The sequence below is a fragment of the Ranitomeya variabilis genome, chromosome 5 (assembly GCF_051348905.1).
Source record: "Ranitomeya variabilis isolate aRanVar5 chromosome 5, aRanVar5.hap1, whole genome shotgun sequence".
In the NCBI taxonomy this organism is placed as follows: domain Eukaryota; kingdom Metazoa; phylum Chordata; class Amphibia; order Anura; family Dendrobatidae; genus Ranitomeya; species Ranitomeya variabilis.
The window spans coordinates 52,323,927-52,346,686 of NC_135236.1; the positions used below are offsets into that span (position 1 = coordinate 52,323,927).

The 22,760-nt window shown below is 46.4% G+C and overlaps 2 protein-coding genes across 8 annotated transcripts in view; one reads left to right on the top strand and one right to left on the bottom strand.

Moving 5' to 3' along the window:
- The window catches only part of DOCK6 (dedicator of cytokinesis 6), a 58,425-nt gene that overhangs the window by 17,900 nt on the left and 17,765 nt on the right, over positions 1-22,760 (top strand). For 4 of the 6 annotated variants that reach the window (XM_077261966.1, XM_077261965.1, XM_077261967.1 and 1 more), the window contains exons 2-24: positions 308-398; positions 483-658; positions 1,457-1,525; positions 1,863-1,992; positions 4,850-5,062; positions 6,486-6,571; positions 6,662-6,728; positions 7,010-7,159; positions 7,324-7,404; positions 9,387-9,540; positions 10,011-10,135; positions 10,226-10,319; positions 11,271-11,433; positions 15,866-15,983; positions 16,058-16,128; positions 16,284-16,422; positions 16,529-16,630; positions 16,744-16,830; positions 18,154-18,385; positions 18,637-18,801; positions 19,222-19,400; positions 21,686-21,790; positions 22,242-22,325. In XM_077261966.1, coding sequence (XP_077118081.1) covers positions 308-398; positions 483-658; positions 1,457-1,525; positions 1,863-1,992; positions 4,850-5,062; positions 6,486-6,571; positions 6,662-6,728; positions 7,010-7,159; positions 7,324-7,404; positions 9,387-9,540; positions 10,011-10,135; positions 10,226-10,319; positions 11,271-11,433; positions 15,866-15,983; positions 16,058-16,128; positions 16,284-16,422; positions 16,529-16,630; positions 16,744-16,830; positions 18,154-18,385; positions 18,637-18,801; positions 19,222-19,400; positions 21,686-21,790; positions 22,242-22,325 — 2,881 coding nt within the window. The remainder of the gene's footprint in view (positions 1-307; positions 399-482; positions 659-1,456; positions 1,526-1,862; positions 1,993-4,849; positions 5,063-6,485; positions 6,572-6,661; positions 6,729-7,009; positions 7,160-7,323; positions 7,405-9,386; positions 9,541-10,010; positions 10,136-10,225; positions 10,320-11,270; positions 11,434-15,865; positions 15,984-16,057; positions 16,129-16,283; positions 16,423-16,528; positions 16,631-16,743; positions 16,831-18,153; positions 18,386-18,636; positions 18,802-19,221; positions 19,401-21,685; positions 21,791-22,241; positions 22,326-22,760) is intronic. The other 2 variants (XM_077261969.1, XM_077261970.1) reach the window with 2 other exon arrangements.
- On the bottom strand, positions 11,926-22,334 carry ANGPTL8 (angiopoietin like 8). Of its 2 annotated transcripts, none has more exons than XM_077261975.1 (5): positions 22,201-22,334; positions 14,677-15,086; positions 14,364-14,510; positions 13,587-13,697; positions 11,926-12,851 (listed from the first exon to the last, which is right to left on the bottom strand). In XM_077261975.1, the coding sequence occupies exons 2-5, from the start codon at positions 14,998-15,000 to the stop codon at positions 12,828-12,830; spliced, it is 606 nt and encodes a 201-aa protein (XP_077118090.1). In that variant the 5' UTR covers positions 15,001-15,086; positions 22,201-22,334; the 3' UTR covers positions 11,926-12,827. The 2 variants fall into 2 exon arrangements, with proteins under 2 accessions (XP_077118090.1, XP_077118089.1); XM_077261974.1 differs by lacking the exon at positions 22,201-22,334 and adding an exon at positions 19,187-19,324.

Sequence of the window (22,760 nt, forward strand, 5' to 3'; positions counted from 1 at the left end):
TATATGATTATATATGTACGGCTGGTATAACTTGGGCATCTCCTGTATAGAATTATATATGTACGGCTGGTATAACCTGGGCATCTCCTGTATAGAACTTGTATATCGTCCCATGAGTTAGGATTACGGAGCTTACATGAGACGAGTGGCACAGAGGATAAAGACCTGAGGCCGGGCCCTGGATCCATCCCCTGCCTGGGGCCATATTTCACCGTGCCCTGACCCTGCATAGATAACCACATGCAATCCTGATTTATCGCTGTATATTGTGATAATGATGATGATGAGCGTCTGTTTCCTATTACAGGACTGTGGCATCTGAAGTTCGGAAGCAGGTCTCCAGAGAGTATGGGGGGTCTCCACAGCCATCGAAGAAGCGTGCTGGGGGGACACAGGCTGTGAGTCTCTGATCTTTTCAGCCATGGTTATCATTTTGTTTTTTTGTCATTCGTCACACATCCTTTTTTACACCTCTGGTGCAGGTCCCGCTGTCGGATGTGGTCGAGCCTCTGGATTTTGAGGCGTATTTGACCAACCACCCCCCTGATTCAGAATGTGAAGCCTTGAAGGATCTATACGATTTTCCTACCGATGATATTGAGATCCTGTATGAGCCACGAGAATGCCGCACACTAGAACCTGCTGCTCCGGAAGAAGGGTGAGCGTTATGTAGAGGTATATATGTGTATACCAGTACAATATACCTGTAAAGAAGAAGGAAATTTAGATCTTCAGGCAGAAAAAATCCTGCCATATACAACAGTGTACAGTTTTTGCCTTTTAACGCTGTAGGTTCCTAGACCGCCCTCTGCATTAAGAGAAGGAAGAGGAAAAAAAACATACATTCCAAAAGTTAATTCCAATATAAATGAAAGCCTAAAATATCATATAAGTGTTACGTGACAATAATCAGAGATCAGACAAATGTATATAAATATAGATATTGTATTGAGGTACAGAACTATACAATAAAAATTAAAAGTAATTCAAATCAAGATTCGATGACAGCATGGGGAGGCCGACGAGAGAAACAAAATAATGAAGACCATACAAGGGGTAGGAATAATGATAACGGGTACCATATATATATATCCACAAAGCTAATTACAATGCAGTTCTGAAAGTTGTAACTATAGAATTTTGGTGCAATGTAATACACAAAATTAAGTTAATAGTAAAAAGATAGAGATGTATTATAGTCAGACATACCCAAAAATAGAATGTGGCACCATGTCGGACTCCATCTCGGTCCCCGACGCGCGTCAACCCTACTTCATCTGGGGGTCCAGACACCCCTGCCCCCTGCAACTATGTGAGAATCCCATCCAACATCTCCTAATATTTCCTGTGTCATCGACCACCCCTCCTCCCGTTTATGATTTTTGTTTTTAATTTTCAGGCATAGACTGTATTCAATTCAGTCATTTTAATTTCACCCTCCATTCTTCTTTAACAGAAAGCTAGACGCTCGTGTCCGAGATGCGTTAAAGGTGTATACGCACGACTGGGTGATTGCCCAGAGGAGGTAAGTGATCGCCTGCAGAGCACACACACACACCCTATGCTCCCAGCATGCAATGGCTAAAGATCCACAAGTTGACAACCACTCTTCTAATCTATATGGGGTATTCTGAACAGACGTTTGATTTGTCAGTCTTCCCTTTTCCATTTCTATATGTACACCCAGTATATATCATCAATTAGTAAAGTTGGGTTGTCTAAAATGAGATTTTCCAAAAAGCAGAGGAAACAGATGTAATGTTTGATATAGAGTGCACGCTCTTTGTAAGGGTTCGTTTGGTGAAAGGAGCCCTGTTATATCAGTCACACGCAGAACTTGTCACCCTCTTACCACCTTTCAGGTCACAGAAACAAAGCACAGCGTACACCCCGATCACTGCCGAGCGCCAAAGACAACGTCAGAAAAACCTCACCCGACAGATCTATGAGCTGGATGAGGCTCCCGAAGAGAAGCCAAGTGCTGAGGAGCAGGTATGTCATATGTTTGTCATATATTACAAGGCAGCCTGTGTCTCACTGTTAGAGTTTCTGCCCTTTACACTAAAGGTCCCAATAAAACTAATAATATACTGTTAGGTCCAGAAACATTTGGACAGTGACAGAATCATGTTTTCCGGCACGACAGCTGATTTGATCAGCTGCCATGTGCCTATAACAGCCGCTGGTGGAAGAATCACGATCCACCCGCAGCTGTTAACATGTTGAACGTTGCTGTCAATTTTCCACAGCGGCATTTAACATGGCTCCTTTGGAAGTCCGTCACTAATCCCGCCAATCGGCGCGTCCGTTATATCATTGCGGGGTGCCGAAGAGTTGACATGACAACCCGGGGTCTGCATGTGACCGCTGTGGTTGTCATTGCTGATCTGCTATGAATGCCGCCCCTTGGCCGGCGTTCATAGCAGATGATCAATTCTGCTGCACATAGTATAGCTCTGTGTGGCACAGGCGATCAGACGACTGCAGCTTCAAGTCTCCTAAGAAGGCTATAGAAGCATGTAAAAAGTAGAAAAAAAAATATTAAAAAAATATAAAATTACCTCCTTTTTGCCCCATTCAAAATAAAAAATAAACATACGGTATTTGGTATTGCTGTGTTCAGAAACGCCTGAGCTATCAAAATATAACTAGAATGAATCCGATTGGTAAAAGGAGGAACGAGAGAAAAAATCAAAGCGCCAGAATTATGTTTTTTTTGGTCACCGCAATATTGCAATAAAATGCAATGCAAATGGTGTTTTTTGGATGTTTTTTTTTACAAATTTTGGATTTTTTTTTTCACCATTTAAATAAAAATCAACTTATGCATGTTTGATTCTCCAGATCATTGAGTATTTAGACACCATAGTGACAGGTCAGTTTTAGCATTTGGTAAACATGGTAAAAAAACAAACAACAATTGCACTTTTTTTGCAATTTCACCGCACTTTGAATTTTTTTTCCCGCTTTCCAGTACATTATATGGTAAAACTAATGGTGTCGTTAAAAAGTCCATCTCATCCTGCAAAAAACAAGTCCTCACATGGCCATATTGACGGGAAAATAAAAAAGTTATGGCTCTGGGAGGAAGGGGACCAAAAAAATAGAAGCTCGTAAACGGAAAACCCCAAGGTCGTGAACGGGTTTTTTCGTGGTGAACCCTCTGTATTTGCTCTCATGGAGTCTTCTCTTTATGGTAGACTTATGGGAGATACTGAATCACCAACTTCCTGATGAGGGTTCTTCACTTCGTGGATGTTGTGAAGAGTTTTATCTTCACTATGGAAAGGATTCTTCCATCGCCCACCAGTGGAGGTCCATGCCCTTTTACGTTTCCAAGCTCGGTGCATTTTTATTTATTTTTTTTTGCATTATATACCAAACTGTTGATTTGGCCACTCCTAACATTTATGCTATCTCTCTGCTTGATTTATTTATTTTTCTGCCTAATGATGACCTGTTTCTCTTCTATTGAGAGCTTCTTCGAATGCATGTTGTGGGTTCACAGCAACAGCTTACAAATGCAAATGCCATACCTGGAGTGAGCCCTATATCTTTTACCTGCTTAATCCATGATGGATTAATGAGGGAATAGCAAATGCAGCCCATTGAAGAGCGTTTTAGATATCTGTCCAATTACTTTTGGTCCCTTGAAAAAGAGGCAGCCACGTATTAAAGAGCTGTAATTCCTAAGCCTTTAATCCAAAACCCTCAAATTAAAGCTGAGAGAGGGCACTATAAGCTCGTATTAATTATCTTGAATATATTTTGATAAACAGCTGAAATGGCAAAACTTATGTCACTGTCTAAATATTTCTGGTCCTATCTGTATAATAGTATTATATTATTTTTTTTTTTTTAGCCAGACCAGTTGTAGTTTTGAAGAAAATTCTCCATTTTACTATATAAACCAAAGATTTGCTTGTGTTGCCTTTTTATTGAGATATTTTTTTGTAATTACAATTTGAACCCGCGTTCACCTATTTAATGGACTGTCTTGGAAAACTGGGTGCCTCCTATGAGGCCTAACCACAGGCAAACATGGGGGACTATAGTAGGCCCCTGACTGTTGTGTGGGGGGCTAATGGCTAGCAGAACAGCGATCCTCCATGATGAAGCCATTGATATGTCGCTGTCAAGCTTGACTACACCATTTAAGAGGTTAAACTACTGTAATCAGAGCTAGCATCAGTTAATCTCGGGTACCGGCTGTACAACACAGCTGACACCCTGCGCTGTATGGCGTGTGCTCAACTCCTGAGCCCGCTACAGGCATGTTGTGAGTACATGCGATAAGCATGTATGGTGGTTGTAGCTATAGGATTAAGATGTACTTTCCCATAGCAACCAATCACAGTCCAGCTTTCATTTCCGAAACTGCTGTGGTAAAATGAAAGCTGAGTTCTGATTGGTTGCTATGGGCAAACCGTTTTGAAAAATGAGGCCTGATATTTTCTTCCCTGCAGGCCCTACCCCGTCCACTTCTTCATCTCTGTGGAGACAGATGTTGTGTCCCAGTCTACCCATCTGTGGCGTCATGGCCGTAGGGGTGTCAGACACAGCCGGGGGGACCCTGAGGGGAAGCCGAAAGAGGGAGAAAAAAGTTAAATTTGGGCACAATGTTGTTTTGTCACTTAGTTCCCATTGGTCTTTAAGGGGTTAAAAGGATGAGCAACTGAAAACCATTGACTGTTATATTTTTTTGTGTGTAGACGCCAGGTAAGAGGGGCATCATTTTTTTTTTTTTTTTTAAAACCTTCTTTAGTGGAAGGCTGAAATGTGATGGGTGATGTACGCCATGTCCACGTCATTATTAACATAGACTTCATATTTTCCCTTGATTCCACAGGAGGAAAAAAAAAGGGCGTCAGTATCCATGGATGAGACCCCGCGGGGCAGCTGGGCCTCCAGTATATTTGATTTGAAGAACTCTGCACCTGACCCCTTATTAGCGAACCTTCTAGACAGAGCCCCTCCTGAGGAGATGGACAGGATCAATGAGGAGCAGAGGAGGGACAGCAGACACCCCCACATCCTGTCATTATACCCTGCCCCTGATGAGGTAATACTGAGCACTACAACTGCCAGGAGAGCGCAGGTATACTGTATGTGACTGCCTGAGCCTCTGATTGCAGTACAGTAACCCGGCTCCTGATCCTCTTATTACCCTGTAACCTCTTATAATAGTAACCCGGCTCCTGATCCTCTTATTACCCTGTAACCTCTTATTACAGTAACCCGGCTCCTGATCCTCTTATTACCCTGTAACCTCTTATTACAGTACCCCGGCTCCTGGTCATCCTCCTATTACCCTGTACCCTCTTATTACAGTAACCCGGCTCCTGATCCTCCTATTACCCTGTAACCTCTTATTACAGTAACCCGGCTCCTGATCCTCTTATTACCCTGTAACCTCTTATTACAGTAACCCGGCTCCTGATCCTCTTATTACCCTGTAACCTCTTATTACAGTAACCCGGCTCCTGATCCTCTTATTACCCTGTATCCTCTTATTACAGTAACCCGGCTCCTGATCTTCTTATTACCTCTGTAATCTCTTATTGCAGTAACCCGACTCCTGATCCTCTTATTACTCTGTAACCTCTTATTGCAGTAACCGGCTCCTGATCCTCTTATTACCCTGTAACCTCTTATTACAGTAACCGGCTCCTGATCCTCCTATTACCCCTGTAACCTCTTATTATAGTAACCCGGCTCCTGATCCTCTTATTAACTTGTAATCTCTTATTACAGTAACCCGGCTCCTGATCCTCTTATTACCCTGTACCCTCTTATTACAGTAAACTGGGTTCTCATCCTCTTATTATCCTCTAACCTCTTATTACAGTAACCCGGCTCCTGGTCCTCTTATTACCCTGTAACCCGGCTCCTGATCCTCTTATTACCCTGTAACCTGTTATTACAGTAACCCGGCTCCTGATCCTCTTATTACCCTGCAACCCGGCTCCTGATCCTCTTATTACCCTGTAACCTCTTATTACAGTAACCCGGCTCCTGATCCTCTTATTACCCCTGTAACCCGGCTCCTGATCCTCTTATTACCCCTGTAACCCGGCTCCTGATCCTCTTATTACCCTGTAACCCGGCTCCTGATCCTCTTATTACCCTGTAACCCGGCTCCTGATCCTCTTATTACCCTGTAACCTCTTATTACAGTAACCCGGCTCCTGATCCTCTTATTACCCCTGTAACCCGGCTCCTGATCCTCTTATTACCCTGTAACCCGGCTCCTGATCCTCTTATTACCCCTGTAACCTCTTATTACAGTAACCCGGCTCCTGATCCTCTTATTACCCTGTAACCCGGCTCCTGATCCTCTTATTACCCTGTAACCCAGCTCCTGATCCTCTTATTACCCCTGTAACCTCTTATTACAGTAACCTGGCTCTTCATCCTCTTATTACCCATTTAACCCTGTATTATTTATTTTACAGTTTCTTTTTTTCCATGGTTTTGTTCTGTAGGATGAAGCTGTTGAACGCTCCACTATTCCCGACGTACCCAAGGAGCACTTTGGACAGAGAATCTTAGTGAAGTGTATATCGCTTAAGTGAGTTTTAGTCTCCACTTTTCCTTTTGACATTTGTATGTTTTTTGTGTTGTTTTTTTTGTGTTAATATATTATATTTTTCTCTCTTAGGTTTGAGATTGAGATTGAACCGATATTTTGTGTCATGGCCTTGTATGATGCTAAAGAGAAGAAAAAGGTCAGTTTTTGGAATTAGACTCGTACTATGAGCTCCAATTTTCCAAAAATTAATTTAGAAACATTCTGCAGTAAATGAGATGACTTTATATGATATATATATATATATATATATATATATAATGAAAATTTAAGTGCTCCTGTTTGACGGCAGCAAGATATTCACCCTTTTCTAAAAATTTGAAGGGGTCTCCAATTGTGCCTCATGGCAGCTGCTTCTGTAACACCCTTTTTACATACTGATATATATAATTTGCATTTTTAATTTTGCTCTATCCTCAGATATCGGAAAGCTTTCATTTCGACTTGAACTCAGACACCATGAAAAATTTGCTGCGGACACAAGGTGGCCACCAAGCGCCCTCCACCCTCGCGAGATCCGCCATCTTCTCCATCACATACCCATCACCTGACATATTTCTCGTCATCAAGGTGCACAGGGTGGTGGCCGCAGCGGTGGTGGTGGGGGGGTTGTTCTATTGATATTCCTTTTTGGGGGGATTATAAAGGGAGGAGTTGTGGGACTTCTTCCATTTTCCATATTGGCCACTGTTTGATGTGCGTATGTATACTGATTTGTATGATCTGTTTTCCAGCTGGAGAAGGTCCTACAGCAGGGGGACATAGGGGAGTGCTGTGAACCCTACATGGTCCTAAAGGAGAGTGATGGCATCAAGGTGAGATACTATATGATGGCCTTCAATATTGCTGCCTGGATGGTGAGATAATCAAGAATACTATTTTTTTTTTTTTTTTTTTTTTTTTATACATCACAAACAAGATTGTGTTTGCTTTAGCGGCAGCTGCTTGACACTATGGGGACAGAGTTTCTTTTCTAGGGGGGAGTTCTTAACTTTGAGGACAGGGTTTCTTTTCTAGGGGAGAGTTCCTTACAACTATGGAGACAGGGTTTCTTTTCTAGGGGGGAGTTCTTAACTTTGAGGACAGGGTTTCTTTTCTAGGGGAGAGTTCCTTACAACTATGGGGACAGGGTTTCTTTTCTAGGGGAGAGTTCCTAACAACTATGGGGACAGGGTTTCTTTTCTAGGGGAGAGTTCCTAACAACTATGGAGACAGGGTTTCTTTTCTAGGGGTGAGTTCCTAACAACTATGGAGACAGGGTTTCTTTTCTAGGGGAGAGTTCCTAATAACTATGGGGACAGAGTTTCTTTTCTAGGGGGGAGTTCTTAACTTTGAGGACAGGGTTTCTTTTCTAGGGGAGAGTTCCTTACAACTATGGAGACAGGGTTTCTTTTCTAGGGGAGAGTTCCTAACAACTATGGAGACAGGGTTTCTTTTCTAGGGGTGAGTTCCTAACAACTATGGAGACAGGGTTTCTTTTCTAGGGGAGAGTTCCTAATAACTATGGAGACAGGGTTTCTTTTCTAGGGGTGAGTTCCTAACAACTATGGAGACAGGGTTTCTTTTCTAGGGGAGAGTTCCTAATAACTATGGAGACAGGGTTTCTTTTCTAGGGGTGAGTTCCTAACAACTATGGAGACAGGGTTTCTTTTCTAGGGGTGAGTTCCTAACAACTATGGAGACAGGGTTTCTTTTCTAGGGGAGAGTTCCTAATAACTATGGAGACAGGGTTTCTTTTCTAGGGGTGAGTTCCTAACAACTATGGAGACAGGGTTTCTTTTCTAGGGGAGAGTTCCTAATAACTATGGAGACAGGGTTTCTTTTCTAGGGGTGAGTTCCTAACAACTATGGAGACAGGGTTTCTTTTCTAGGGGTGAGTTCCTAACAACTATGGAGACAGGGTTTCTTTTCTAGGGGAGAGTTCCTAATAACTATGGAGACAGGGTTTATTTTCTAGGGGTGAGTTCCTAACAACTATGCGGACTGGGTTTCTTTTCTAGGGGTGATTTCCTAATAACTATGGGGACAGAGTTTCTTTTCTAGGGGGGAGTTCTTAACTTTGAGGACAGGGTTTCTTTTCTAGGGGTGAGTTCCTAATATCTATGGGGACAGGGTTTCTTTTCTAGGGGAGAGTTCCTAACAACTATGGGGACAGGGTTTCTTTTCTAGGGGTGATTTCCTAATAACTATGGGGACTGGGTTTCTTTTCTAGGGGTGAGTTCCTAACAACTATGGGGACAGGGTTTCTTTTCTAGGGGAGAGTTCCTAACAACTATGGGGACAGGGTTTCTTTTCTAGGGGTGATTTCCTAATAACTATGGGGACTGGGTTTCTTTTCTAGGGGTGAGTTCCTAACAACTATGGAGACGGTTTCTTTTCTAGGGGAGAGTTCCTAACAACTATGGGGACAGGGTTTCTTTTCTAGGGGAGAGTTCCTAACAACTATGGGGACTGGGTTTCTTTTCTAGGGGTGAGTTCCTAACAACTATGGAGATGGTTTCTTTTCTAGGGGAGAGTTCCTAACAACTATGGGGACAGGGTTTCCTTTCTAGGGGGGTTCCTTTACTAAGAGGTCACTTGGGGAGCGGCTCTTGGGTATAGTTCAGTATATGGTATTTATTAATGGGGTGCACGCACCCTTTAACTTCCGACTTGTCAGGGTTTTTACATATGTTTCGAGTGTGTTTTTATTTGGGCATGACCTTCTCATACGTATCCGAACCTAATGTAATATATTGCATCGAATCTGGAGTCACATTGCAGAAATCCTCTTTCCCTATTTCCTTTCCGGCACCAGAACAAGGAGAAAGTGGACAAGCTGAGGGCGCAGGCGGAACAGTTCTGCTCCCGTTTGGGCCGGTACCGTATGCCTTTTGCCTGGACGGCCATTCATTTGATGAACATCATCAACAGCGCGGTGACATCGGATCGAGACTCCGACTCTGAGAGCGGTAAGAATAATTCTATAAGGGTCATCGGGACCTTACTTATTCCCAGAATAGGTGTGGTTTTCGACAACTTTATCGAGGGGGGGCAGTCACGGTAATGTAAATGCATTTATGCAGCCGCCCCAACGTCTTCAGAAAAGTTTTAAAGGGAGTTTAACCCCTTTCTCAAGTCTGTTAGATGTAAAAAAAAAAAAAAAAAAAAAAATGTTCACTAAAACGGGGATTATTGAAATGGACAGACATCGCTTAGACTTTGTGTACACGGCTCATTATATGGCAGATGTAACATCGCTTAAGGCAGACTGGAAAATTTTAAGGTCACAGCCATACTGGTCACAATGGTCCGATGCCCCATTTTCCCAGTTGACTACTCCTGACGCGTCTTCCCTGAATTAGCGCTCCTCCGTCTCGGCCATTAGCAGATGTTTCCTGTGACCTTTATGTCATCGTCTCCATTCTTCTCCCCTTCACAGAAAGGAAGGGAACGTGGAATGAAAGGAAGAAGAAAGCCTTCGAGAGGCTCAGCGTCGGGGATGACGTGTGCGGGTTTAACTCCTTCCGACCAGCAACGCTCACCGTCACCAACTTCTTTAAGCAGGTGAGAAACGTCCGACCCCGTGACTGTCCGCTGCCGAGAAGGAGGATGGGGTCAGTAGGGATAAGCCATGCCGCTCTGTCATCTTCACAGGAAGGAGATCGTCTGAGCGATGAGGATCTCTACAAGTTCTTGGCTGATATGAAAAGACCGACCTCGGTCCTGCGGAGACTGCGGCCAGTGACCGGTGAGGGGGGACATTGTACACAGTCCTTGTCAGACCCCAGCGAGCGTCGGTGGTCCTGCTGAGCCGCTGTATCTAAGCACATCCTGCGTGATACTGACCGGTGAACATTGGTTATCTAGGTGACGTGTGTGTGTGATACTGTCTGATGAGCAAGTGCATCTAAGCTTATCATGTGTGATACTGTCTGATGAGCAAGTGCATCTAAGCCTATGATGTGTCCACTGAGCTGCTGTACCTAGGTGTATTATTTGTATGATACGGTCTGCCGTGTATGTGTATCCAATCCTATTGTGTGATACTGTCTGATGACAAGTCTATCTAAGCCTGTCATGTGTAATGCTCAGGCACTTTGTTAGCCTTTGCTTAGATGCAGCAGCTCAGCAGGCAGAAACACGCGAGATAGCAACAGGAGGCTTAGATACACATGCTCGTAAGACAGTATCACACATGATAAGCTTAGATGCATCAATAATCTCCTGTTTAATAGACAGTATAATACATTGTGCTGAGATCAGTACGCTAAGCAAAGACTATCAATGTATCTCAGCACATTGTGTGATACTGTCTGTAACTGAGTCACTATATTTATGCCTGATGCATCTAAGCTTATCATGCGTGATGCTGTCTTCCGAGCATGTGTATCTAAGCCGCCTGTTGTGTGTGCTTCTGCCTGCTGAGCTGCTGCATCTAAGCTGTGTTAGGCTCAGCCAAGACTATCAAACATGAGGAGCTTAGATATGATGACTCTGTTACAGATGGTATCACATATAACGAGCTCAGATACATAGGTGCCTGAGCTTGTCATTTGTGGTACCATCTGAAAAGAGTCGCCATATTGAAGCCTTTAGCATGCGATACAGTCTGCTGAGCCCCAGTATCTGAGCTTGGCATGTGTGATACTGTGTGTCCGCGGAGTATGTGTATCTAAGCCCAGAAATCTCCTGTTTTTAGCTCAGCTGAAGATCGATGTCTCGCCTGCTCCGGAGACCCCCCAGTTTTGCCTTTCTCCTGAACTACGTCATGTGAAGCCGTATCCGGATCCGCGTGTGCGGCCCACCAAAGAGATCCTGGAGATCACTCCGCGGGACGTGTATTCGCCCTACACCTCCTACAGGTCAGAGCACCCCTCCGGATAGCACGCGAGACCCCACTGGACCCATAGGCGACATGACACCTCACACTCCTTGTAGTCTATTCTGTGACTGCCGTCTGCGTGCAGCACAAGAGAAGATCTGGAGGCAGCACCAAGTTATTAATAAGGGCATCTGGCCCACAGCTATCTCCCAAGACCGCCGTCCCCATCGGATAGACCCACCGTGACTTATTATTATTGGGGTTCTTAAAAAAACAAAACCCAAATCCTTAGCTCTTGTGATCATTGCCTTTAAAGGTCTTTATGACGAGAGGCTGATTAATGGCGGCCATGTGCACGACTCCTGGGTGATAGTCGTCCATTTCTCACCACTTCAGACATCTTCTTGGCTGATAACAGAGAATAACCTGCGATTTCACATTAAAGAAAGAATAGGACAATAAATTTACCGATACTTTTAAAACCAGAGTTGGCTATCGAGGAAGATAAGTTTCCGCTGGCCACTGACACATCATTATTGGCTAATATTTTATTGATAATTTTTTTTTTTTTTTCCATCTTTATTATCATTTACTCAGAAGCTCGTAGAAAATAAATAATACCCCAGCTTCTCGCTTACTGTCGGGAAGCGCTATAATATTCCGATATATGCCAAAATCCGTACAAAAAAGACCGTACAGTTATATACATCAGTCCATACACTGCTAGTCATGCATATACTAGAGCGTCGTTTATCCTGGACCTCCTGGTGCATGAATACAATGCTAGAAAATACTTCACGGGGTATTCCATCTCCAATATCCTATCCCAATATGTAATAGATGTAATAACAATATTATTAAATACCTCCAATTAGAAATATAGTGTAGTTCTTTGATTGACGACGTCTTACCCCATGTGCAGGGCATTGCAGTAGCTTAAATATCCATGGTTACAACCACTCATATAGTGACAGTTGTTAGTAGTCGTAACCATGGATACCTAAGCTACTGCAATGCCCATACATGGAGTAAGCAACATAGCGAATCAGAAAAACTATAGTACATTTCTAATTGGATGTATTTGCTAATATTATTATTATTACACCCACTACATATTGAGATAGGATCTTGGAGATGGGAATATCCCTTTAATGAAATCTGCAGAGGCAGATCCATGGGAAATGTTTTACTTTATGGGAACCGCTATGGGCACAGTAATGACTTCCTTTAGGGGTTGTCCTTCATATTTACAGTCCATTGTGATGTCTACATTAGTATATAATGTGGTGGGATAGTAGCGTCTACTTCTCACGCCATCATGACTCTGGCTACTAGCTGCCCCGGAATGGTAAGCCACGATCCACAGCGTGTTGTCCTTAGTTTATGGTCACAGGGGCCTGGACCCGGTAGAATAATGGCCCTTGGGGCTCTTTCTCAACTAGAACCAATAGCAGAGGCCTGGTAAGAAGAAAAAAAAAAAATTATATGGGGTTTGTCATTGAATCGGTGTTGGTCATTTTTTAGATACCGACATTAAGGTTACCTTCTGAAAGGGAACTTGTCATACAGAACATACAGTCCGATCTGTGGGTGGGCAGCGTGTTACAGAGCTGATTAATAGATAAATTTATTGAAAAAGATTCAGTAAAACCTTTTTACATTTTTTTAACCCCTTTTAGGAGTCCAGTAGGAGGTCTTGATGATGAATAAGACCGCCCACTTGACTACTGAGCCTGGAATGCGCAAAAAAAATATTTTCCCTTTTAAAAGTATTTAACGTGTGTTTATAATATATGGATAATATTTTTTAAAGTCAAGTGGGTGGTCTTATCTATCAATAGGACCGCCCTCTTGACTATTACACCCAGAATAAACAAAAAAAATAATATTTCTTCTATTTTCTTATCAAACTATATATCAATCTGCTCAGCACCTCCTGCTCTACAACATGCTGGCCGCACCTTTTCTGCATATTTAACATGACTTGATTCCCTTAAAGGAACACAAGCAAGTTATTAAAGTAAACAAAATATATATATGTGTGTGTATGTGTGTGTATATGTGTGTGTGTGCGTGTATATATCTAAAATATATATATAGAATGTTTTTTTTTTATTTTTATTTTTTTTTGGGGGGGGGGGTGAATATGCGACTCTAGGGCCAGGTGAACTGTGAGAAGTTTCGATCACATACTTGTCTGAGGACGCTTAGGAGTCGCTCCTTCTGCTCCGTCATCTGCTTCTTCTGCCGCGCCGTTTCCTCCGTGATGACTTGGAGGATCAGATTTTGCTGTTCTACACGCTCCTATAGTGAAAAAAACAAAACAAAGCGGGCGTCATCTGGAGGAAGTTACTCGTATGCCCACACAAGGCGTTCTCCGGAATATAAAATTAGTGGTCTAACATATATTAGGACGCTGGTTCACTTCTGTCTGGCATTCTGGGCCCTTCTAACCGGCCCCCACGACTACATGACGTTCACTGGACAATATAGGTCATGACACTTGGAGAGCAGCAATGTAGAGCGTCTTCCTCCTGGAGGACCCGACCACTTCTGTATTACACATATAGCCCATTGATTTTTTGAGTTAGAACAGTGTAATACTCCATTTCCCCTGCGGGGGTGCTATAGGGAAATTTAACACCAGCTGCAACCTGGTGAAAACTATGAATTGTCCAAAGCGGAGAACTCCTTTTTATTGTTCCAGTATTCCCAGTTACCTGGCTTGTTTCACCAGTTAGAACATTATATCCCGCTCACTTTTGCTTCCCAAGCGGACGAGGGATGTTTAGATATATTCAGCCAAATGAACTATTAATGGGGTTGATAAAGGAGCCAGAGGGAGCCCAGTCACAGGTGTGAGTATGCATGGTTTTAAGAGCATGGGTTCCCTCTGGTGGACTCGTTATAGCGGTGGGGGGACTCCGGGAATGTAAATCATCGCTCTATAGACCCTGTGGTGCCTCTTACCTTAAGGTCAGGAAGACGTTGCTCCTTAGCTCGCACCCCTTTCTCCAGATCGTGCACCCATCTCTGGAGCGCTGCGTACTCCCTTTGGGCGTCTCGCAGATCCTCCGCCGCTCTGTGGGAGAGTGATCTCCTCTCGTGCTCTTCTCTCTGCCCGGGAGGTCAGGAGATCAGAACATTGTACTATGTATGACATCATGGGAGAATTCGATGAGTCACTCGAAGGGAAGCGGAAATCACAGAGAGGCTTCTACTGTTCGGGGAAAGATGACCACCAACAATGGCGTTCTAGATGGTCGCCCAGCTTGGACTTTACCTGCAGCCTGTCCACCTCCTCTCCAATCCTCCCATCCTCTCGCCTCGCCCTGGACACCTCCGCCTGCAGCCTCTCGATCCTCTTCTCCATCTTGCCTTGTCGGCCGGCGATCCTCTGAAGTTTGTCGTTGGTGGAGCTGTAGGTGTCCCTCAGCGCCTGCCCCAGCTGCAGCGTCCCGTACACCAGCACGTTCAAGTCCTCCTGCATGGCCGGCGTCTTCTGCTCCTCACCCAGAGAGAGCGGCAGCACCATGAGGAGCACGAGCAGCATGGCACAGCAGGGAATGGGCGCCGGGCAGAGTGAGGAGGCTGATGCGGCTTGCATGCCGGGTTAAAGGCACCCGAGAGGTGGGTGTGAGCGAGGAGGTGCCGGATTGTGTAAGCCGGGCTGGAGATTACAGCAGGTCGGACCTGGAAGAGAAGGGCGAGAGGCCACCGCTTATCTGGGCTGATCTGCACTCTTTCGATCGAGCTCTAAGCTATATTATATAATATTACGTGACGGGCAGCGTAGCCGCTCTCTGTATATGTAACCTATACATTTATATGTCAGACTCGTCCCCATTCATTCAGCTGTTGCATAAGTTCATTCACCCGTCCTCTCCCGTCTGGTGTCATTGCCAGGTAAACACAGGTGACCTCGCCCCGGGGTTACCCAGAGGTGACGCCGTCTGCTGCCTCCTCATTGGCCTCTGTGACTGTGCCCACATCATGCAGGAGGGATGACGGCTGGCGCAGCTCGTCCACTGGCATCCATGGCATACCCCGCTCTGTGCCAAAGTTACGATTTATCATTCCCACCCGAAAATGCTTCAGAGTATAGGAGAAAGGATCAATATCTGACCATATTATGGTTATTTAACCCCTTCCCGCACCATGTTGCTGAGTATACAGCAGTGACCGGAGCTGGCTCAGATTGCTGCTGTCACGCTGATGGCCGATGGGTTGCTTTGTCAGCCAGCGCCTCGGTGAAGGCCCCTATCGCCACCATCTAGGTAGCTGTGTGGCCACCATCTAGGGAGCTGTGTGGCCACCAGCCATGAACTCTGGAGATAAGCGGTTATCACACTTATGATGCCGCTTATCAAACCTAGAAGCTTAGACATTTTCTGTTTTAGCCCTGGAATGATCAGTCCTGTCTCTGCTTTGGTATCTGGTTCTCCATGTTTCCTTTCCCTCCGTCTCCGCAGGAACCTTCTATACGTCTACCCCAAGTGCCTCAATTTCAGCAGCCGCCAGGGATCGGTCAGGAACATCGCCATAAAGGTGCAGTTCATGGCTGGAGAGGACCCCAACCAAGCCTTGCCGGTGAGTGTAAGAAGGGAGAGTGGGCGCCATGTTGCTGAACGCCCCGTACTGATGCCCGGTCTCCGCCCTCGCAGGTGATATTCGGCAGGTCCAGCTGCAACGAGTTCTACACCGAGAGTTACACCGCCATCGTCTATCATAATAAGTGAGTTGGATCTGTCCTCTGTGTGGTGGCGGCCATCTTTATATACCAGTAATGACCAAGTCATTATAATGGGTGGCTGATAACAGGGAGCAATAGACTGAACACAGTCCCAGTTACTTCCCACACGCCTAATCGGAGTCTCAATCCTTTCTCAGATCTCCGGAATTTTATGAAGAATTTAAGATGAAAATTCCGGGAAATCTGACGGAAAACCATCACCTTCTCTTCACCTTCTACCATGTGAGCTGCCGGCAGAACCAGACCACGTCCCTGGAGACCCCCGCAGGATATACGGTGAGCGAGACACCCCTGGATCTTCACCAAGTCCTGGTGGGCTCCTGAAGGGTTATTGAGAATGATCCCTCTAAGATGCCCATATAAATCTGTGTCTCTTTCACAGTGGATCCCTCTGATGCAACATGGCCGCCTGAGATCTGGATCTTTCTCACTTCCAGTGTCTCTGGAAAAACCACCACCCAGTTACTCGGTCCTGACCCCTGATGTGAGTACACAGACGGCACCGTCTGTCCGCCATATGGGTGGGAGACATTAGTCGGCATACTTAGTCCTGCAGATTGCCGCAGAGGATCAGTAATAATCCCACTTGTTCTACAGGTCCAGCTCCCGGGGATGAAGTGGGTGGATAATCATAAAGCCGTCTTCACGGTGGACCTGGTGGCGGCATCCTCGGTGCACACACAGGTGGAGTACTGTCACTGGTCAGCAATAGTGCTGGGGATACCTGAAAATCATAGGACCCCATAACAAATTTCTGAATCTGGCATTGGCGAAAGACATTTTTTTCCCCCAATGTTTTTTTTATATTTATAAAAGGGAGCTAAAGGACCCTCGTAAGGCTCGCCCACTATTAAATGTATAGAAAAAAGTGGCATGAGAAAATTTATATAAAATAGGTGTTTGCCACAATACATTTATGATAGGGAAATGCCATTATTACATTGATGATCTGCCCATTGTCTCCAAATTCTCTGCTTCCCTTCATACAGTACATACCGTAAGTCTGAATGTCTACAGCCACCACTAGGGGGAGCTCGGCGCATACCTAATATCTACGCCACCAGTAGGGGGAGCTCTGCACATATGAATGTCTACAGCCACCACTAGGGGGAGCTCGGCGCATACCTAATATCTACAGCCACCAGTAGGGGGAGCTCTGCACATATGAATGTCTACAGCCACCACTAGGGGGAGCTCGGCGCGTACCTAATATCTACGCCACCAGTAGGGGGAGCTCTGCACATATGAATCTCTACAGCCACCACTAGGGGGAGCTCGGCGCATACCTAATATCTACAGCCACCACTAGGGGGAGCTCGGCGCATACCTAATATCTACAGCCACCACTAGGGGGAGCTCGGCGCATACCTAATATCTACAGCCACCACTAGGGGGAGCTCGGCGCATACCTAATATCTACAGCCACCACTAGGGGGAGCTCGGCGCATACCTAATATCTACAGCCATCAGTAGGGGGAGCTCAGTGCATACCTAATGTCCACAGCCATCACTAGGGGGAGCACTGCACATACCTAATGTCCACAGCCATCGCTAGGGGGAGCACTGCACATACCTAATGTCCACAGCCATCGCTAGGGGGAGCACTGCACATACCTAATGTCCACAGCCATCGCTAGGGGGAGCACTGCACATACCTAATGTCTACAGCCATCGCTAGGGGGAGCACTGCACATACCTAATGTCCACAGCCATCGCTAGGGGGAGCACTGCACATACCTAATGTCCACAGCCATCGCTAGGGGGAGCACTGCACATATGAATGTCTACAGCCACCACTAGAGGTAGGTCAGCACGTGTGAATATCTACAGCCACCAATAGGGGGAGCTCGGCTCGTACGAATGTCTACATCCACCATTAGGGAGAGCTCAGCACATACCTAATGTCCACAGCCATCACCAGGGGTAGCACTCCACATAGCCACCACTAGGGAGAGCTCGGTGTATATGAATGTCTACAGCCACCCACTTTTCTTTCTGTCCCTCCAGGACCCCCATTTGGACAAGTTCTTCACCCTGGTGCAGGTGCTGGAGGAGCAGAGTTTTCCTTTCCGGCTGAAGGACGTCATCATTACAGAAAGTAACGTGGAGTCTGAGCTGAAGAGCAGTATGGGCAACCTGCGCCTCGCCGCCCTCGGCCCCTCTGTTTGCTTCTGTCACCAGCTCCTGGATAAGCTCATATTGCTCATCGTGAGACCCCCTATCATCGGGGGGCAGATCGGTCAGTACTTCTTATTCTTACATATGGAGTCTCAAATGGGTTTTCCAGGATTAGAAAAAGCGTGCCTGTGTTTTTGTTTGTTTTTTTTTCCTCCAGAAACTGCGCCCCTCTGCTCCATGGTCACGCCTGGTATAGCAGACCCGGCACATGGTCATGTTACTGTAAATCCCCAGACTCTTTCTGATCCCGGCATGTGACGTGATTTACTGGGATGTTGCCCAATCTGAGTCCTGTCCCATTCTTGTTGGCAGTGAACCTGGGCCGGGCGGCCTTTGAAGTGGTGGCCCTGCTGGTGAGCCAGATCCACCGCACGCTGGAGGGCTCTCAGGACCAGCACGGCAGGAACGGCCTCCTGGCATCATACCTGTACTACGCCTTCCACCTTCCCAGCGACATGCCGGCCCAGCTCAGCAGCTGTAAGTGTCAGTCTAATAGCCCAGCAGAGCCTTAATGTGGGCCGAGGTCCTGGAGAGCTCTTACTCATTATAGAGCAGGGCTGCAGTGTAAAGCATGGGGACAGAAGAAAAAAAATCAGTATATGATTAAATTCTAATATTTGAGTATAAACGTTTTTTTGGTTTTTTTTTCTGGGAAGTAATTGTTCTCTGTTATCATCCAGTGGCCACAAGCACTAAGTGTGTCTCATCGGTGCCATCTGCTGGCTGAGGCCTTGTATGGCACGTTGTTCTTTTGTTTTGAAGCACTTTCCCCCCCACCCCCGGATTTAATTAACCCTTTGCAGTAATGGCCGTCACACTAGATAAGAGGGTGAGAATTATTGACCTCCCCCCACCCCGGTACCTCACTGACGCTCTCGTCCTCTTCACTTTCCACAGCGGTTTCCCACGCTTCACCCACCGCTGCGTACCAGTCCGCCACGCTCTCTCGTGCCACGGGGCGGCCCGCCGGCGTCAACCTGGCGCGCTGCCGGAGTATTAGTAACAGTAACCCCGATCTGACCACTACGCCGGGCTCCACAGACGATGAGGAGGTGCAGAAGATCATGGGAGGCAAGGTACACGCTGCGTCATCTGGGCCGTGGTTATTTCTGGAAGCGGGGGCTCGGCTCGCCTCAGCGGGGGGTTTCCTGTTTGTAGTAATGCCTCTCTGCCTTCACGTCCTCCTCTGTACTTGTATTATACGTCTGTTCTCCCTGATTTCCAGCTCCCGGTGTACCACCTCTGCCCGGATGTGGGCCGTCAGTCATGGGGGGATCACTACGGGGGGCTCCCAACTAAGTGTGCACTGTGGGACAACCTCACGGCCAGATATATATTATCTTGGGGGCTGTACTCTGGATTGTTTCTAGTCACAGACAGCTTCGGGGAGATTCTGAGGAATTGAAAGGAGCTGACATATAAGTGTTAAAGGATATTGTAGGCTACAGAAGACGGGCCCGCCATTATATAGGTTATATAGACCAGGCAGAAACAGCGCCACTGTCGTCCATGGTTGTATCTGGTATTGCAGCCAAATAACCATAATAAGAATGGGGCTGAGCTGTAATACCAGATACTGCCCAGGAACAAGAGTGGCGCTATGTCAGTCATACAGCTTACAATGAGGATTTGGCACCCGGATAGATGATGGACGTGAGTGCCAGGGCCGTGCAGCGTTGGTACATAGGGCAGCTGGGCCTCAGCCAGGGCTATGTCTTCTGTCTCGTCTTATTTCTTACTGACTATGTCTCCACTTTGATGCCTGTTTTCTATACTGGGTATACATTCCCTCTTCATCTCCTGGGCATTGCCAATACTTGGCGTTTTCCTCCTGGGCACAGTCGGACTGGCAGAATAGCAGGAGACCCTACATTGGGCCTTGATTCTGGCACAATTATGAACCTGAAAGGTTGAAGACCTCATGGTGGAATAGATGATAATGATGGTTGGTCCTCAGAACGTTTGCCCTGGTGGGCCGTGATGCTCCAGTCCCACCCTGCCCCCGAGATGGGGTCTCTTCTGGCTATATCTTACTTGTTCATTGTCCTTGTTCTCCTCCCTGATCCATACACTACTTCAAAATGTTCCTTCTACATCCTCTCTTATCCCTCCTTGGTCGGCCATGCCTATCCTCTCTTCTCTGGGGTGGTATATACTGGCCCTGTGTTCTTTCCTGATTCCCCTTCATCTCTTCCTGGCAATTTCTTATACTAAACGTATCCTCATACTTCATCTTCTTTCCTTTATCATATCCTTGGGTATGTCTTTTTTGTTTATCTGTTCCCTACTCCCCCCTAGACAAAGCTTTGACTTTAATCCTCCTTCTGATTTAGTCAATCCTAAATCTTAATTTTTTTTTGCCATCCTTCTTTCAGTTTAATCTCCTGAATATGAAGTATCGATCCCTACTTCACCCTTCTGTGCCCGGTATAATCTTTCTCGGGTCCTCTCTCCTTCACAGCTTCATTCTTCTTCTGGACTTGTCTTTTGTTCATCCACGTCCTTCTGGTGTCATATTCTTTACTGGGCGTGTCTTTAATCCTCCCTTCTCCTCCTAGCCTTGGTCCAGCCTGTTTATTCATACTTTATCCTCCTGGTGTAGTGTCTGCTGAGTCTCCCCATGTCACATTCTTTCCCTGAGAGACCGATGGACACATCTTCTATCTTTACCCTCCTACGCCTCCTGGACACGTTTTCGATTTTTACCCACCTCAATCTCCTCCTCCTTCTCAGACATGTCTTCCATCTTCACTATTACTCTCCTTCTTGGATGTGTTCTCCACCTTCACCCTTCTTCTCCTCCTTCTTGGACTTGCCTTCCATCCTCACCCATCTTCTCCTCCTTCTTGGATGTGTCCTCCACCTTCACCCTTTCTCTCCTCCTTCTCGGTCATGTCTTCCATCCTCACCCGTCTGCTCCTTCTTGGATGTGTCCTCCACCTTCACCCTTTCAATCCTCCTTCTCGTACGTGTCCTCCATCTTCTACCTTTTACTCCTCCTCTTCAGACATGTCCTCCACCTTCACCCTTCTCCTCCTTCATGGACGTGTCTTCCATCCTCACCCGTCTGCTCCTTCTTGGATGTGTCCTCCACCTTCACCCTTTCAATCCTCCTTCTCCGACATGTCCTCCACCATCACCCTTCTTCTCCTCCTTGGACGTGTTCTCCACCTTCACCCTACTTCTCCTTCTCGGATGTGTCTTCCATCATCACGTTCTGCCTTCTTCAGAATGAGCATAGTATATTATGGGCATGTCTTCCATCTTGGTCTATACTGGGTGTGCCTTCCTCCTGTACTGGTTACATTGGTTTTCCCTCCACTGATCCAGCCACTCTTCCTGGTAATTCTCTCTTCTGCAGGGGATCGATCGCTCTCACTCTTGGGTGAACTCGGCTTATTGTCCCGGGGGTCCAAAATCTGTGCAACGACGGACCCAGCCCAGTTCCAACACTGAGCTTCGACAGGTGGCACTCGCCCTCCATTATATATGTGTGATGCATGTGCCAGCCTCTCCACCCATGCATGCCCTGTGTAGACCCTCATCTGTGCCATCTCCATTCTCTCTCTGTAGCTTGTTCCTTGTGTCTCCCACCGCGGCACATGCAGGTTCCTTGTATGTAGCTGTGGTGGGTATGAGCCACATTACTTTAGGCACGTCCTGTTCTCCAGCCCGTGGGGCTCCAGCTGTTAGACATGCTGGGAATTGTAGTCTTACCACATCTGGGGCAGCACAGGCTGGAGACCACCACTGCAGATCTAGACTACTGTCATGTCACCCTTGGTAGCATTTTATGGTGGTCCTCCACCCATCTCGTGTCCTATTCTCTCCCATAGTCACCAGGTCTCTAACCCATCATCCTTTTTTCCATGTTACCTCTCCATCGCCTTCTCTCTGCCGCCTTCTAACTCTCGTAGAGCAATGAGCGCAGCCCCAACCGCATCTCCAGCTACATGGAGGGCGAAGCTGCTTCCGCCCAGCCTCGCCCCGTCGCCAGAAAGGTATATGATAAAGCCCGGACTGTGGGATAATGGGCGCAGCAGGACGCAGGGAGACAGAAATGGACCTTGACTTGTAATTGGTAACTCGCTAGTTCATGTTAATACATAGCGGGCGCCGTGGTGCGGAGGGGGTGCTGACAAGTCTCTCACCGGCTCACTAATCCGAATAACCAGAAATATCTGTCTTATGTTCAGGAAAATGTTTCCTGTTGATGAGCTTTCAGCACACCGCCCACCACGGTGTGGCACAGGAAGGAGCAGATATGTCAAATGGGGCCTGCCCCTCCCACAACAACGTGACAGTCAGGAGGGAGGAGCCATGTGACATGGGGTCTGCCCCTCCCACAACACCGTGACAGTCAGGAGGGAGGAGCCATGTGACATAGCTTCTCCCCCTGACTGTCACCTTATGGTGAGAGGGGCAGACCCTATGTG

Excerpts from the sequence above, each read along its gene's own strand:
- ANGPTL8 (XM_077261975.1), bottom strand. The coding sequence starts at position 15,000 with ATGCAAGCCGCATCAGCCTCCTCACTCTGCCCGGCGCCCATTCCCTGC. Across the intron at positions 14,511-14,676 it reads AGGAGGTGGACAGGCTGCAG|AGAGAAGAGCACGAGAGGAG; the intron begins GTAAAGTCCAAG and ends CCTCCCGGGCAG. Across the intron at positions 12,852-13,586 it reads TCCTAAGCGTCCTCAGACAA|GCCTCTGCTATTGGTTCTAG; the intron begins GTATGTGATCGA and ends TCTTCTTACCAG.